General features: G+C 49.3%; 1 protein-coding gene across 1 annotated transcript in view; it reads left to right on the top strand.

Annotated features, from left to right (window-relative positions):
- The window catches only part of LOC139831546 (uncharacterized), a 112,128-nt gene that overhangs the window by 69,790 nt on the left and 25,576 nt on the right, over positions 1-16,762 (top strand). Inside the window, exon 3 of the mRNA XM_071820841.1 lies at positions 4,362-4,505. Coding sequence (XP_071676942.1) covers positions 4,362-4,505 — 144 coding nt within the window. The remainder of the gene's footprint in view (positions 1-4,361; positions 4,506-16,762) is intronic.

Here is a 16,762-nt window from a genome sequence, read left to right as displayed (position 1 = left end):
CGTGTAACTTACCCCTTCGCCCCCTACTATAAATATCCTAGTTGGCTCAGATCTGAGATTAGACATAATTTTGAGCTTAAACCAACTTTGAGCTTAGTCTCCCTAGGGTTAGCATCCATCTTGGATAAGCATCCCTCTGTAATCAAGGCACTCTTGTTGTTGATTTGTGAATTGTTGAGTGAGATTCTAGTGCAAGGCACTCTCTCTCCCTCACCAATCCCCTTTCTCCAACACCAATCTCTCTCCGGGATTTCTGCCGCGTGCCTCTTCCTTGGAGATTATATTGGCGTGATCTACCGAGTCACGAGGGTAAGTATCGGGTGTATCGGGTTGGTGTGCGTGCGTGAGTACCGGTGTTCTTCGTGTTCCTCGTGTTCCTCGCGTTCTCCCACCTCTTCCCCTTGGATCTTGGGTCAAATCGCGAGATCGGGCCAATCCCTAGATCTCAGATCTCATCATATGGTATCAGTAGCCTTTGGTTACCGCGATTTTGACCCTCCACCCACCCGATTTCGTTTTTAGAAAATTTTCCAAAAAATAGCCCAAATTGCCTTTGGACCGATCTGTGATTTAGTTGAGTTTTGAGTGGTTTTGGTCCAATAGAAACTTGTCTTTGGTGTTGATCTGCAATTCCCCCACCTTCCCACAGCTTCTAGTGCCAAATTTTCCGCGAATTCGAAGATTTTCGGCCCGGATTTCCGCCCAAATCGAAGAACAGCCCGCAGATCTGATTGCGACCGGAAGTTCCGCCCTGCAGGACCGGAAGTTCCGCCCCGGGACCGGAAGTTCCGCCCCTCAGGACCGGAAGTTCCGCCTGGCCGAAATTTTCACAGCTAACTTCGTTTTTCGCATTGGTACTATCCCTTTTGTGTTTGGACTTCGGTTTGTGTGCCATTTCAGCTACCACAAAGCTTTCGCAACATCAACGACGACGACGGCACCCCGAGGATCCAAGCGGTTCATTTGACACCTTCCACCATAGCAAGTTCAAGATCGTCGGCCACCGTCATCAAGTGGTATAACTTGCCCCTAACTTGTAGCCTAAAATTCCTTTGCGTACCTTTCCTATCGAGAGTGGCTTTCTAGTGTTGCGAAGCATTGCGCAAGCGTCCCGACCGTGAGGGTGTGCGTGTGTTGAGCAAAGCTACGAAGCAAGCTCGTTGTGAAAAGATAAGCAAGAGAAGTGTGACATACTTACATAGATAGTAGTAGCCTTCCATAGTGAGAAAAAGAAAAAGAAAAAGAGTGTGAGTGACACCTATTCACAAAAGAGTCCAAAGCTTATAAGCAAAAGAGAGAAAAGAGAAGAGAGGCGTCTTGCGCAAATCTTGTTGCTTCTCAATTTTGCAACCAAGCCACGGTCTCTCTTGCGTTAGCGTGACACCGAGCTAGTAGTCTTCGTTAGGACCATTTTGTTCGAGCTCATTTTCCCGTCGCGCTAACCCCATTTTGTCCAACGTGTGTGTTCCACCTTGTGTATGCCTTTTGTGATCACCGCCTTTGACTTGTGACTTTTGGATCTTACCCACTTTTAACAACATACTTGATTTTGGATTTCGTCTTTTGGCTTCACACCATCCACACCTAACACCATATTTGCTAGCTTTTGCGTGTGCCTTGGCGTGTGTCCCGATACACTTGGTCTTACTTTTGGCTTGGTTGATTGCCTCAATACTATCTTACCAAGGTAAGAGTGCGAGGTAGTCTCCTTCCACTAACATCAACCACATAGTTCTTGTCTTGTTATCATGGATAGGCACGGAGACCAAGGAAAGGAAGATGAAGTCCTACGCACCTCCGAGAGGTTGGCCACCCAACACAATCTATGGGTGCAACGCCAAGAGTTCAAGGAGCAACTTACCTTGTTCGAGACTCGCATCGACGAGCAATATGAAGAAGTGGCTCACAACTTCGCTCAAGTGAACCAAGATATGAATCTTCTTCGTGAAGCTACGGACAACTTGCATGACCAAGTGACGGCCAATGATGCAAACATGGAGCGGCGCATGGATAGCCTCGAGCGCGCCATCACCAACTTGGGACGTCGACATCGCCATCGCTCTACTTCTTCATCGTCATCAACCTCGTCTCAAGGCATGGAGATCATCATCGACCTCGTTGCCCGCATGTTCGTCAAGATGACTCTCGCTCAAACTCGAGGCGCGGAGAGTTCCATCGCCATGCTCGTCCTCATGAACGTCCTCAACAAGACCAAGCTCTTCACCAAGATCGTCATCAAGCGGCTCGCCATGCCCACCATGGGCATGACGACCAACCCCACGACAACGTCCTCCACAACATGGAACCGGCACCTCATCGTCAAGCCCATGTTGATGCTCAAGACCAAGGTCATCAAGATCCACCAAGGCGTGACCTCTGAAACCATCCTCGTCATGACCAAAGGGGCCGAGGACAACCACAACATGATCAAGATGAGAGGGCCATCATTGGGCAACGCCAACAACCTCGTCAAGATCCGCAACAACATCATCAACGTGAGCCAAGCGAAGCTAGTGTTCAACTCCACCACCAACCCAATGCTATGGTTGGCTGTGGAAGACCTCCTCTACCACCCCAAGCCGCAAGAGATGAAGGTTTCCGTCCTCGCCGAAGGAACATGGAAGATGAAGAGAATATGTATGGAAAGCTCAAGTTCAACATGCCCAAGTTCAAGGGTGAAGACGATGCCGAAGCCTACCTCTCATGGGCACTCAAGGTTGACAAGATCTTCCGCATCCACAACTACTCCGGTGCCAAGAAAGTAGCCATGGCCTCCCTTGAGTTTGAATAGTATGCCAACACATGGTGGGAACAAGTTGTTACTCAAAGGGAAGAAAAGGGTGAGCCTCCAATTGACACTTGGGAAGATATGAAGGCGGAGATGCAAGCTCGCTTTGTTCCAATACACTACAAGACCGATCTCTTCAACAAGCTCCAAAAGTTGAAGCAAGGCACCAAGACCGTTGAGGAATTCTTCAAGGAGATGGAGTTAACAATGATGCGAGCAAACATCCAAGAGTCCGAGAACCAAACCATTGCTAGGTTCTTCAATGGCCTCAACTACCCCATCAAGAGGATTGTGGAGTTCCAACAATACTCCAACATGGTTGAGTTGGTTCACCAAGCTTCCAAGGCCGAGCGTCAAGTGAATGAGGACATCAAGTACTCGAAGTCCAAGCAATACTTCGCCTCCAAACTTGCTACAACAACTCCCACAACAAGCGTCAAGCCAACCGCATCCTCTACACCTTCCAAGCAACCTACTATCCAAAGTCGCATGAAGCAAACAGTATCCTCCACCGCCTCCTCTAAAGCCTCTACGGGACCCTCCAATGTCACTTGCTTCAAGTGTGGCACTCAAGGCCACAAGTCCTTCGAGTGCAAGAACACCAAGGTTATGATCACTATGGAGAATGGTGACATTGAGACGCTAAGTGAGGGCGAATATGAAGCCCTAGTACAAGCCGCCGTTGCTAATGAGGAAGAGTATAATGAAGAAAGTGGAGAAGACCCTCTCTTATGCACCCACGACCCTTCACTTGTGGTCACTCGAGTGCTCACAACTCAACCCCAAGCTATGGAAGACCAAAGATGCAACATCTTCCAAACTCGAGCCGGAATTGGTGGCAAGTCAATCAAGGTCATCATCGATGGTGGGAGTTGCCACAACTTGGCAAGAACCGAGTTATGCGAGAAGCTCAACCTCACACTTCGCAAACATCCTCATCCATACCATGTCCAATGGTTGAGTGACAAGGGCAATGTCAAGATACAACACACCGTCACCGTCAACTTCAAGATAGGCCCCTATGAAGACACCGTTGAGTGTGACGTGGTACCCATGACCGTGTGTCACATCTTGCTTGGCCGCCCATGGCAATTTGACAAGAAGGCCATACATGATGGTTACTCCAATGCATACACCTTCAAGGTCAAGGACAAGAAGTTCGAGCTTCGCCCAATGACTCCTAGCCAAATCATCGCCGACAATGCGAAGGATTTAGCGAGGGCACAACACCACACCCACCATAGTGAGTTGAGAGGAGAGGGAGCGACCCACCAAAAGGAGAGTGAGCGCCACCAACCACATATGAGTGAGAGAAAGAGTGTCCTCTTAGCCACAAAAAGCGAGTGGAGAAAAGTGAAAGACAACCCATCCACCATCATACACTACGTGCTCATTTGCAAGGGCCTCTCGTCGGAGACTAACGACTTATCCAATATTCCTTCGTCTTTGTTGTCTCTTTTGAAGGAGTTCCAAGACGTCTTCCCCGACGAACTACCTCATGGACTACCACCGCTTCGGGGCATCGAGCACCGCATCGACCTCATACCCGGCGCTCCCCTTCCAAACCGCGCCGCATACCGCACCAACCCCGAAGACACCAAGGAGATTCAACGCCAAATACAAGACCTCCTCGCTAAAGGGTACGTTCGAGAAAGCCTTAGCCCTTGTGCCGTTCCCGTGATTCTTGTGCCTAAACCAGATGAGATGCAACGGATGTGTATGGATTGTCGCCCCATCAATGCCATTACCGTCCGTTATTGCCATCCCATCCCGCGTTTAGACGACATGCTTGATGAATTGAGTGGTGCCACCATTTTCTCTAAGATTGATTTGCGTAGTGGCTACCACCAAATTCGCATGGCAATTGGTGATGAATGGAAGACGGCATTCAAGACCAAGCTTGGTCTATATGAATGGCTCGTCATGCCATTTTGTCTTTCAAATGCTCCTTCGACTTTCATGCGTCTTATGAATCACATTTTGAGACCGCTCATTGGCAAGAGCGTGGTTGTTTACTTTGATGACATTCTCATCTATAGCAAAAATCTCGAGGACCATGTTCAACATGTGAGAGAAGTCTTATGCATATTGCGCCACGAGAAGCTCTTTGCCAACCTCCCAAAATGCAACTTTGCTCAAAACAAATTGGTTTTTCTTGGTTTTGTGGTTTCCGCCAACGGGATTGAAGTTGATTCTTCCAAGATTGAGGCCATCCACAATTGGCCCACTCCCACAAATGTTGGTCAAGTTCGGAGTTTTCATGGCCTTGCCGGTTTCTACCGCCGCTTTGTAAAAGATTTTAGCACCATCGCTTGCCCTTTAAATGAGCTTACTAAAAAGAATGTTCCGTTTGTTTGGGGCAAAGCACAACAACACGCTTTTGATGAATTGAAAAAGAGACTCACCGAGGCACCACTACTTGTTCTTCCCGATTTCGCTAAAACATTTGAGATAGAATGTGATGCGAGTGACCTTGGAATTGGCGGTGTCCTCATGCAAAATGGAAAACCCGTGGCATACTATAGCGAGAAGTTGGATGGCGCACGCCTCAACTACCCTATATATGACAAGGAGCTTTATGCTTTGGTTCGTGTTCTTGAAGTTTGGCAACATTACCTTTGGCCAAAAGAGTTTGTTATCCATTCGGATCATGAGTCCATGAAGTATTTGAAAACTCAACACAATTTGAACAAGACACATGCTAAGTCGGTTGAGTTCATAGAGTCCTTCCCTTATGTAATCAAATACAAAAAGGGCAAGGAAAACGTGGTTGCGGATGCACTTTCCCGCAAGAATACTCTTCTACTCACCCGCTTGGAGTTTCACATTTTGGGTCTTGAGGAGATCAAAGAACTTTACCCGTCCGACTCCTTCTTTGGACCAATCTTTGAAAAGTGTTCCGTTGACCGAGGATTTGATGATTTTTATTTGCATGATGGCTACTTGTTTAAAGCTAACAAAGTTTGCATACCCGAGTCTTCTCTTCGTAAGTTGCTTTTGCAAGAGTCACATGGAGGTGGTCTCATGGGTCACTTTGGACGCGACAAGACTCTCTCGATGCTATCCACACACTATTATTGGCCACGCATGAAGCGAGACGTGGAGCGCCTTTGCAACCGTTGTACCACATGCTTACAAGCTAAGTCGACATCCAATCCCCATGGTCTTTACATACCTTTACCCATTCCATATGCACCTTGGTCGGATATAAGCATGGACTTTGTGTTAGGCTTACCAAGAACAAAGCATGGGCATGATTCAATCTTTGTGGTAGTGTATAGGTTCTCAAAAATGGCTCATTTCATACCATGTCATAAGAGCGATGATGCTTCACACATTGCTTCATTGTTTTTCAGGGAAGTGGTTCGCCTACACGGAATACCGGCAAACATTGTGTCGGATCGAGACGTCAAGTTTATGAGTTATCTATGGAAGTCGCTAATGGCAAAGTTTGGAGTGAAGCTCTTATTCTCATCGTCCTCGCACCCTCAAACCGATGGACAAACCGAAGTGGTCAATCGAAGCCTCTCAACACTCCTCCGCACACTCGTGAAGAAAAACTTGAAGTCATGGGAAGATTGCCTCCCCCACGCGGAGTTCGCCTACAATAGAGCCAAGCACTCCAAAACATTACGGAGTCCCTTCATGATCGTCTATGGATTCGAACCACCAACGGCACTCGACATCCTCCCACTACCTCTCCATGAAAGGACGAACATGGACTTCGACAAGCGCACCACCGCCATGAAGAAACTACATGAAGATACAAGAGCAACCATACAAGACCATGTACTTCGACAAGCTACCCGCCTCAACGCCAAGAAGAAAGAACGAGTGTTTGAAGAAGGCGACCTCGTTTGGGTTCATCTAAGGAAAGAAAGGTTCCCTCAAGAACGCAAGTCCAAGCTCAAGCCAAGAGGAGATGGGCCTTTCAAGGTACTCAAGCGCATCAACAACAACGCCTACGTCATCGACATACCAACATCCAAGTACTTGGTGAGCAACACTTTCAACATCTCGGATCTATCCCCACATCATGGAGATGAGGAGGAACAAGAGTCGAGGACGACTCTCTCCCAAGGGGGGGGGGGGAGATGATGTAGCCCCGCTCGCCAACGACACTACATCAAGACCAACAAGCCCTCCTCGTGGTCCAATGACACGAGCTAGAGCCCAAGCGCTACGCCAAGAGGTGAATTCGCTCCTCTCTACCTATGCCTTTGACACACCCTTGGACGGCTTGCTACTTCATGCAAATACACTATGTTCAATCAGGTACATCGGTCAAGGCACAAGCCATGGAGACCAAGCCAATGGAGGGAGAGCTGGAAATGATGAAGATGGAGCTACAGCGCCCAGGCAGGAACTTCCGCCCTCCAGGACCGGAACTTCCGGCCAGATGCCTCCCAGATGCTTCCAAGATGCCGTCCCGCGCCCAGAGAAGAGGAGCCAGCCGGAACTTTCGCCCCGAGGGACCGGAACTTCCGCCCACTCGGAACTTCCGCCCAAGTTCCGCCCAAGTTCCGAAAGTGCGCCGAAATGCCCCTGGATGATACTGCAAGGAAATGGGCCAATTTTGGAACTTGACCGGAATTTGGCCGGAACTTCCGGCCAGGCCGGAACTTCCGGCTCCCCGAACCGGAACTTCCGCCCCTGACCGGAACTTCCGCCCAAGACGGCCGGAACTTCCGCCACCGCGAACTTCAGCACATCAATACTTTTCAGCGTGTAACTTACCCCTTCGCCCCCTACTATAAATAGCCTAGTTGGCTCAGATGTGAGATTAGATATAATTTTGAGCTTAAACCAACTTTGAGCTTAGTCTCCCTAGGGTTAGCATCCATCTTGGATAAGCATCCCTCTGTAATCAAGGCACTCTTGTTATTGATTTGTGAATTGTTGAGTGAGATTCTAGTGCAAGGCACTCTCTCTCCCTCACCAATCCCCTTTCTCCAACACCAATCTCTCTCCAGGAATTCTGCCGCGTGCCTCTTCCTTGGAGATTCTATTGGCGTGGTCTACCGAGTCACGAGGGTAAGTATCGGGTGTATCGGGTTGGTGTGCGTGCGTGAGTACCGGTGTTCTTCGTGTTCCTCGTGTTCCTCGCGTTCTCCCACCTCTTCCCCTTGGATCTTGGGTCAAATCGCGAGATCGGGCCAATCCCTAGATCTCAGATCTCATCACCAACAATATGGTGTCCACAAAGCCTAGCGCCACCACCAAAATGGCATCTCCAAGACCGCCTACATATGAGAAGATCTCCAATGGTGCGAGACAAGATGCTACATCAACAAGGAAGATGGTGGCAAGTGCACATAAAGAGGAACCACCTATCATGGTGCTTCCACCTCCTACCGCCACCACCACAATGGCGCCTACAAGAAGCTCAAGCCCCAAGATGAAGACCATGGAGTCTACACTTCAAGATGAAGGACGGTCTACACAACTTTATGCCAACATGACAATGATTCGTCCTCCAAGACCACGTAGCTCCCAATGCTTTCATTGCACACAAGACGGTAATCATCTTTGGGAATGCCCCAATCTCCATTGTGATGTGTGCACATCCAACAAGCACATGACATGGGAGTGCAACACACCTCAAGCCCACAAGCTCTACTTCGCCCAATTGGATGCCCAATTCGCCAACACGACACTTCAAGATACCATCGTGTTCAAAGAATGGTGCAAGGAAATGGACAAGATGACGACTATGAAGCCCACACTTCAAGATGGAGCACGAGAAGGCCAAGACAAGAGTAATGTTGATTCGAGCCTAGCTCTCAACAACACCATAGCGCCATCAAATGATGTCAACATGGGAGACGATGGAGATGAGAAGGTTGAGCATGGGATTTTCCCTTCAACCAAGGAGGCGAATGGAGTTGAGAATGGTGAGCATGGGATGATCCCTTCACCAATGGAGGCAAATGGAGTTGAGAATGGTGAGCATGGGATGATCCCTTCACCAATGGAGGCGCATGGAGATGACAAAATCGAGCCTACTCATATATGCTTGAATGATGAGTTGGTACCAACCCCATGTGAGCATGAGAGCCACTTAGCCCACTTGAGCGAGAGTGATGGTGAGTTGAGTGACTTCCACCCCATATGTGAAGTTGAATGCTTCCATTGGGAGGACATGAGTGATACACAAAGTGAGTTGAGAGAGGTAGATGATAGGTCCACGGAGGACATCGCATTTGCTAACACATTAACCTCTCCCTCGTTTGTGTCTTCTTATGTTGCACTAGGGTCCACGGAGGATGAGTTCCCGATCATGGAGAAGATGTACATGGTGCATGAAGATGATGATATCACACCATGCTTACAAGAAGTCAAAGATGTCGACCACATGGATCCTACCACTTCCACAACACCTACCTCAAATGAGTCGGACTACAAAGGTACCTATATGGGTGTTGATGATGCCATGATCCCACTAGTGGACATGATGACTTATGAGTGCATGCATGATCTTGATGATACATTTGCTACATCACATGCTTCCTTCACATTCCCATGTGATTCTTTGCTTGATAACATTGTTGATCATGTGGAATTGATTGATTGTGATACCATGAACATGCCATGCTATGAGAGTTTCATATTTGCTCCGCTTGCTTGCAATGATAATGATTATGATCATGTTTGTGTTGTGACACCCTTGATGAACACTTGCTCTTTCCATAGGGTTGTCGACAACAATGATAACATGTTAAACATGCTTTGCCCAAAATGTTTGCACTATTACATGTTCCTTGCATCAAAGATTGTGAATAATGGCTCTTTCTTATGCTTGGTATGCAAGAATGCTTATTTCATTGTCCATGAGATGGCCCCATAGCCTTCTCAATTTTTGATGACCCTAAGTTACCACATGCCATGAATGCACCTTCTTGCCATATGCACCATCACCATGCATTTCATACTATCTTGCTTGACACTAATGGTGATGTGCACAAGACATGGAACATCATGATGGATGATGTATTCATCTACCATGCACACACGCTTTTTGTCATCTCCATTGTGTGTAGAGGTACCCGAACGACAACATGCACCGCCACGGAGCATGAGTTGACGACACGAGCCATCGAAAGCTACCCCACCAAGGACAACCTCCATCACCAAACCCGTGGGATTCAAACCAAAGGGTATGTTTCCCAACGCCTTCGCCATGGTGTGTTTCCAATTTTTCTTGTCGAGCTTCCGGTTTGGTTCAATTCCTCGTCACCTCTTTTGCTTCTTATGCAACATATCTTGAAAGATCTTGTTGGCACAATGGTTGTTGTATGTATTGATGATATCATCATACGCTCCGAGAACCTCAAGGATCATGTCATACATGTGAGAGACACCTTATGCACCTTGTGCCACATGTCACACCAAAAGTTGCTCTCCTTTGGATTTCTCATTTCATCTTTGGCAATTACAATGGATTCTTTGACACTTGAGGATACCCATAATAGGCTCACGCCAACCATACTTGCCCAAGCTAGAAGTCTCCATAGCTTTGCCATTGCACATAACAATTTTTCCCCAAATTTTGCCGCCGATACTTGCCTTTTGATTGTTCCATTTGTGTGGGACAATGCTATACACAACATTTTTGACACCTTCCAAAGCAAACTTTTACTTGCACAAATTTTTGTCCTACCACATTTTGGATACATCGAAACTCTTTTGATCACCATTTTTGCAAAATGCCTCTTGAAGAAACGACTTGATGCTTCGTATTTGATTGAGAGCATAATACAAGTTAGTTCAAGATCGAACCCGGCTCTAATACCTTTACCATGCTTTGCATTGAACATGCCGAACAATTTCTCTTTCTCATGGTTCTTTGGCAAGCATGATGATGTGATTCTTACCGTTGGTGTTGCCTCAAACAAGTTTACCAATTCCTATTTCATTTGGTTTGTTGGCACACACGGTTGCGTAAATGTTGTTTTGATGAACATGTTGGAAGATATGTTGTGTGGTGCACCAAATAGGAGGACCAATTTCTCTTTCCAATGGTTTGTGTGCACACATGTTGATGACATTTTGGACACTCTTTCGTATGTGTTTTTGCCAAATTCTCCACTTGTTGCCTCAAGGATGTTGAACAATTTCTCTTTCCGATGCCTTGCGAGCAACAATGAAAATGACTTTCTACATGAGATGGACACCACGGTTGTCTCACAATTGGGAGTTTTTGTGTTTCCACATTTGGAAGATGTTCATAAGGAGTTCTTCCACATTGACCTTGCACATGCCTTATTCTTGATATATTTGTGTTGTGCTAACGGTGTTGTGAACATGAATGGACATGTCGTTGATATGCTCCTCTATCACGCACACATATACTTTGCTTGGTCTTTGTTGTGTGAAGGTACAAGTGACTTGTGGATGAGCGTCAACGAATGGGTTCAACCCCACACTTCGACTACACAAGATCTCTCCATGAGAGCACACCAACACTTTGATAAGGTGACCTCCTTCTACATAAGGCCCCTTGCTAAATCCGTTGAACATTGGCTATGCTTTGAGTGTTCTCTTGCTTCTCTTGTGCTATTGATAGGGCTCTTGACAAGTGACGAGACATTCAAGCGTGGTTGTCATCTACCTCCTATACAAGTTTGTGAAGAGCTATCGTCGAGGACGACTCTTTTTCAAGTGGGGGGAGATGATACGGGGCGACCTTCGGTCTTCACCGCATCATGTGCTTCATCGCCAAGACGGCACGCCAAGGTGAATCTTCTCCTTTACGCGTGCCTCGAATCGCCCATTTGGGACGATATACTACTTCATACTCCGTCATGTCTTGATGATAGGAACTCGACGAAAAGTACGGAGGGAAGAGAGGATGCCATGGAGGCCGGAGGACGCAAGGCCGATGTCACGGAAGCATGGAAGAGAAGGAGAAAGAGGAGCTGGATGCTCCAGGCCGGAACTTCCGCCCCTGATGGCCAGAACTTCCGCCCCACCGGAACTTCCGCCCCCAAGGACCGGAACTTCCGCCCAGATGCCTTCCAGCGCCCAGAGAAATGGATCAGGCCGGAACTTCCGCCCCGAGTGACCGGAACTTCCGCCCACCCGGAACTTCCGCCCAAGTTCCGCCCAAGTTCCGAAATTGCGCCAAAACGCCCCTGGATGTTACTGCAAGGAAATTGGCCATTTTCGGAACTAGGCCGGAACTTCCGGCCGGACCGGAACTTCCGGCCCCCAAGACCGGAACTTCCGCCCATGACCGGAACTTCCGCCCAAGACGGCCGGAACTTCCGCCCCACCGAACTTCAGCACAACAACACTTTTCAGCGTGTAACTTATCCCTTCGCCCCCACCTATAAATAGCCTAGTTGGCTCAGATCTGAGATTAGACTTGATGTGAAATTAAACCTGAGCATGGCTCACCCTTGTGGGAACCCTACCTAGATCTATGATCTTGTATCCCCACCCGGGCTCCTTATCGACTCGTGAAGATCTCTTTGGTGAATTCTACCGTTTGTTTGATCTTTTGCTTGCACTTCTACCTATTTGGTCTTTTGCTTGCACTTTATCAAACCTTCCGGTCTTTTCACCCTTCTAGATCTCCCGAGCTTCGATTTGTCGATCTCTTTGCGGGACTTCTACCGGAAGGTCTTTTCCTGCAACCTCTATCGAGTTGGTGTTTCGAGCCAACGAGGGAAAACTCGAATTGTGTGCGTGTGTGTGTTTTATCCCCACGATTCCCCCACGTGTTCATCGCGTTCATCCACCTACCCCCACGTATCCCTTCAAATCCGTGAAGATCGGGCACATCCCTGGGCTTAGCCCTTATCACAAGGCACTCTTGTTGTTGATTTGTGAATTGTTGAGTGAGATTCTAGTGCAAGGCACTCTCTCTACCTCACCAATCCCCTTTCTCCAACACCAATCTCTCTCTGGGAATTCTGCCCCGTGCCTCTTCCTTGGAGATTCTATTGGCGTGGTCTACCGAGCTACGAGGGTAAGTATCGGGTGTATCGGGTTGGTGTGCGTGCGTGAGTACCGGTGTTCTTCGCGTTCCTCGTGTTCCTCGCGCTCTCCCATCACTTCCCCTTGGATCTTGGGTCAAATCGCGAGATTGGGCCAAACCCTAGATCTCGGATCTCATCATATGGTATCAGCAGCCTTTGGTTACCGCGATTTTGACCCTCCACCCACCCGATTTCGTTTCTAGAAAACTTTCCAAAAAATAGCCCCAAATTTCCTTTGGACCAATCTGTGATTTGGTTGAGTTTTGAGTGGTTTTGATCCGTGGATTTGGTGTCTTTGTGCTTGATCTACTATTCCCCCAACTTTTAGCCTCCAATTCCATCGTTTCCCGTCGATTTGATCTTTTGGTTTTGGTTTGGGGAAGAACAAGAGAGAGAATTGTGCAATCCGGTTGCGAAAGCGGTCAACCGGCCCCCAGACCGGACCGTCCGGCGCAGAACTCGGTCAACCGGCCGCCAACCGGACCAGCTGGCCCAGAGACCGGTCAACCGGCCCCCAGACCGGAGCAGCCGGCGCCAGACCCAATCCGACCGGACCACCGACCGAGCACACGTCTTCGACATCGAATAACACCACCGCCGACCACCACCACAACCACCATCTCCACCATCGCAGGTATAACTTGCAGTACCCTTGTAGCCCTCTTCTTTTTGCGATCTATCCCACGAGCGAAGCTTTTCGAGTGTTGCGAAACATCGCACGAGGTCCCGACCGTGAGGGTGTGCGTTGTGTGAGTAAAGCTCATAAGTGGAGCTCGTGAGTGGCAAGCAAAAGAGTAAGAGCATAGTGGCTAGTGAAAAAAAGAGCAAAGCAAAGTGCATAGTTCCACCGATACAAAAAGAGTGAAAAGCTTTTAAGCAAGCAAGAGAGATAGAGAAGAGAGACCTCGTGTGAATCTTGGTGTTTCTACTCTATGCAACCTAGCTTCGACCTCTTCTTGCGTTAGTGTGACATTGAGCACCCTTCTTTAGGGGTTTTTCCTTTTTCCGCTCGTTCCTTGGTTACACTAACCCCGCTCATCTCGTGTGTGAGTTCCACATTTTTCCGTGTTTATAGTGATCGCCACTTTGACACTTGATTTTTGGAACTTACCCACTTTTAACAACATACTCGATTTTGGATTTCGTCTTTTGGCTTTCCACCATCCACACCTAACACCATATTTGCTAGCTTTTGCGTGTGCCTTTGTGTGTGTACCCGATACACTTGGTCTTACTTTTGGCTTGGTTGATTGCCTCAATACTATCTTACCTCGGTAAGAGTGCGAGGTAGTCTCCTTCCACTAACATCCACCACATAGTTCTTGTCTTGTTATCATGGATAGGCACGGAGACCAAGGAAAGGAAGATGAAGTCCTATGCACCTCCGAGAGGTTGGCCACCCAACACAATCTATGGGTGCAACGCCAAGAGTTCAAGGAGCAACTTACCTTGTTCGAGACTCGCATCGACGAACAATATGAAGAAGTGATAAGGGCTAAGCCCAGGGATGATACGGGGTGGCCTATGGACACCACCGCCTCAAGACCGACAAGCCCTCCTCGCGGTCCAATGACACGAGCTAGAGCCCAAGCGCTACGCCAAGAGGTGAATTCGCTCCTCACTACCTATGCCTTTGACACCCCCTTGGATGGCTTGCTACTTCATGCAAATACACTATGTTCAATCAGGTACATCGGTCAAGACACAAGCCATGGAGTCCAAGCCAATGGAGAGAGAGCTGGAAATGATGAAGATGGAGCTACAGCGCCCAGGCCGGAACTTCCGCCCTCCAGGACCGGAACTTCCGGCCAGATACCTCCCAGATGCTTCCAAGATGCCGTCCAGCGCCCAGAGGAAAGGGTCCAGCCGGAACTTCCGCCCCGAGGGACCAGAACTTCCGCCCACTCGGAACTTCCGCCCAAGTTCCGCCCAAGTTCCGAAAGTCCGCCAAAATGCCCCTGGATGTTACTGCAAGGAAATGGGCCAATTTCGGAACTTGACCGGAACTTGGCCGGAACTTCCGGCCGGGCCGGAACTTCCGGCTCCCAGGACCGGAACTTCCGCCCCTGACCGGAACTTCCGCCCAAGATGGCCGGAACTTCCGCAACCCCGAACTTCAGCACAACAATACTTTTCAGCGTGTAACTTGCCCCTTAGCCCCCTACTATAAATAGCCTTGTTGGCTCAGAACTGAGATCAGGATTGATGTGAAACTAAAACACGATCTTTGCTCTTGACCCTTGTTGATGTAGCCCCGCCTATCGTCGACGCTACACCATGGCCAAGGAGTCCCCCAAGTGGACCAACAACACAAAACCCCTCCATATATGTCAAGGTGAACTCCTTCCTCTCTATGGTCGATCTCAACACCCATGTGAATGGTATGCTACCTCATGCCTATCATCATGATGTCTATAGGTGCCGACGTCGACAAGGGCCAGGAGAGAAGGAACCCCCATGGTGCAAGGAAGAAGGAAGAAGAAGAGGAGAAGGAAGAGGAAGAAGAAGAGGGAGGAAGAGGCCCTGCCGGCCCAAAGGCCGGTCAGACCGGGCCACTGAACCGAGCAACTGGCGCAGAGGCAGTCGACCGGGCCAAGACCGGCAGAGCGGCTGGCGCAGAGGCCGGTCAGACCGGGCCACAGACCGGACGGAGATTTTCGACATTTCCGGTTACAGCACCCGGTCAACCGGCCCCACGACCGGACCGGCCGGCCCCAGGCCCGGTCAGACCGGCCCCTTGACCGGATTTCACGGGTTTGGCCCACCAACTTGTACCTTTTCGACCCATGTTGCCTTGTATGCCTATATAAGACCCCAGCTCGCCCCCATAGCTGGTTAGACAAGATTTAGGCTTAAACATGACTTTGAGCTTTGTCTCCCTAGGGTTTCATCCCCTTTGTATCAAGGCACCCCATGTTGGATGATTAGATCTATGTGAGTGAGATTCTAGTGTAGCCCACTCTCTCTCCCTCACCGGTCTCCGTCCCCAACACCGATCTCTCACTCCGGGATTCTACCTCGAGTCTCTCCCGTGGTGATTCTATTGGCGTGGTCCATCGAGCCACGAGGGTAAGTATCGATTGTATCGGGTTGGTGTGTGTTGTGTTCTTCCGCCTCTCCCTCTCTTTCCCCCTTTGATTCTTGGGTCATTCGCGAGATCGGGCCACACACGGGGTCTTAGACCTCATCATATGGTATCAGCAGCCTTTGGTTTCCGCGAATTCGACCGCCCACCCACCCAATTTCCCCTCTAAAAAAATTTCCAAAAAATTCCCCAAAAATAGCCCTAATTGGCCTTTGGATGGATCTGCGATTTGGTTGCGTTTTGAGTGGTTTTGGTCCATGGATTTGGTGTTGAGGTGCTTGATCTACTATTTCCCCCACTTTCTAGCCCCCAATTCCATCGTTTCTTTCGATTTGGGTCGATTTGGCTTGGTTTGCCTCAAGAACAGGAGCGAGAAAGCTCCAACTCGTGAAACCCGATTTCGAACCCGGTCAACCGGGCCACAGACCGGACGAGCCAGCACAGAACCCGGTCGACCGGGCTGCAGACCGGGCAGGCCAGGCCAGAACCCGGTCAACCGGCCGCCAAACCGGGCAGGCCGGTCCAGAACCCGGTCAACCGGGCCCCAGACCGGGCGCCACCACACAGCCACCACCACCGCCGACCACCGCCACTCCTCCCCATCGCCGGCAAGCACCGCCACCCTCCATCCCACGGGTAAACAACGCCGCGGCCCCACCACCACCACCGCTTCTGCAAGAGCATCGACACCACCCACCACCGGCATACCACCGCCACCACCGCCGAGCTACTTTGACCCATCTTATCCGCTAACTTGTGTTTGCTTGTTCCGGTTTGAGTGCCTTGTTTGTGAAACTAACCCGCAGCTCCGAAGCAAGCAACGTCATCCTCGGCACCCCGGACTTGCAACCGTACTCTTGACATCACCGCCATCATCGCAAGTTGTGTGCTCATCACCGCCTAACA

This window comes from Lolium perenne, chromosome 5 (assembly GCF_019359855.2).
Source record: "Lolium perenne isolate Kyuss_39 chromosome 5, Kyuss_2.0, whole genome shotgun sequence".
NCBI classification, from domain to species: domain Eukaryota; kingdom Viridiplantae; phylum Streptophyta; class Magnoliopsida; order Poales; family Poaceae; genus Lolium; species Lolium perenne.
Note: the sequence above shows the minus strand (reverse complement) of the source record. Positions and strands in the feature narration are given on the sequence as shown.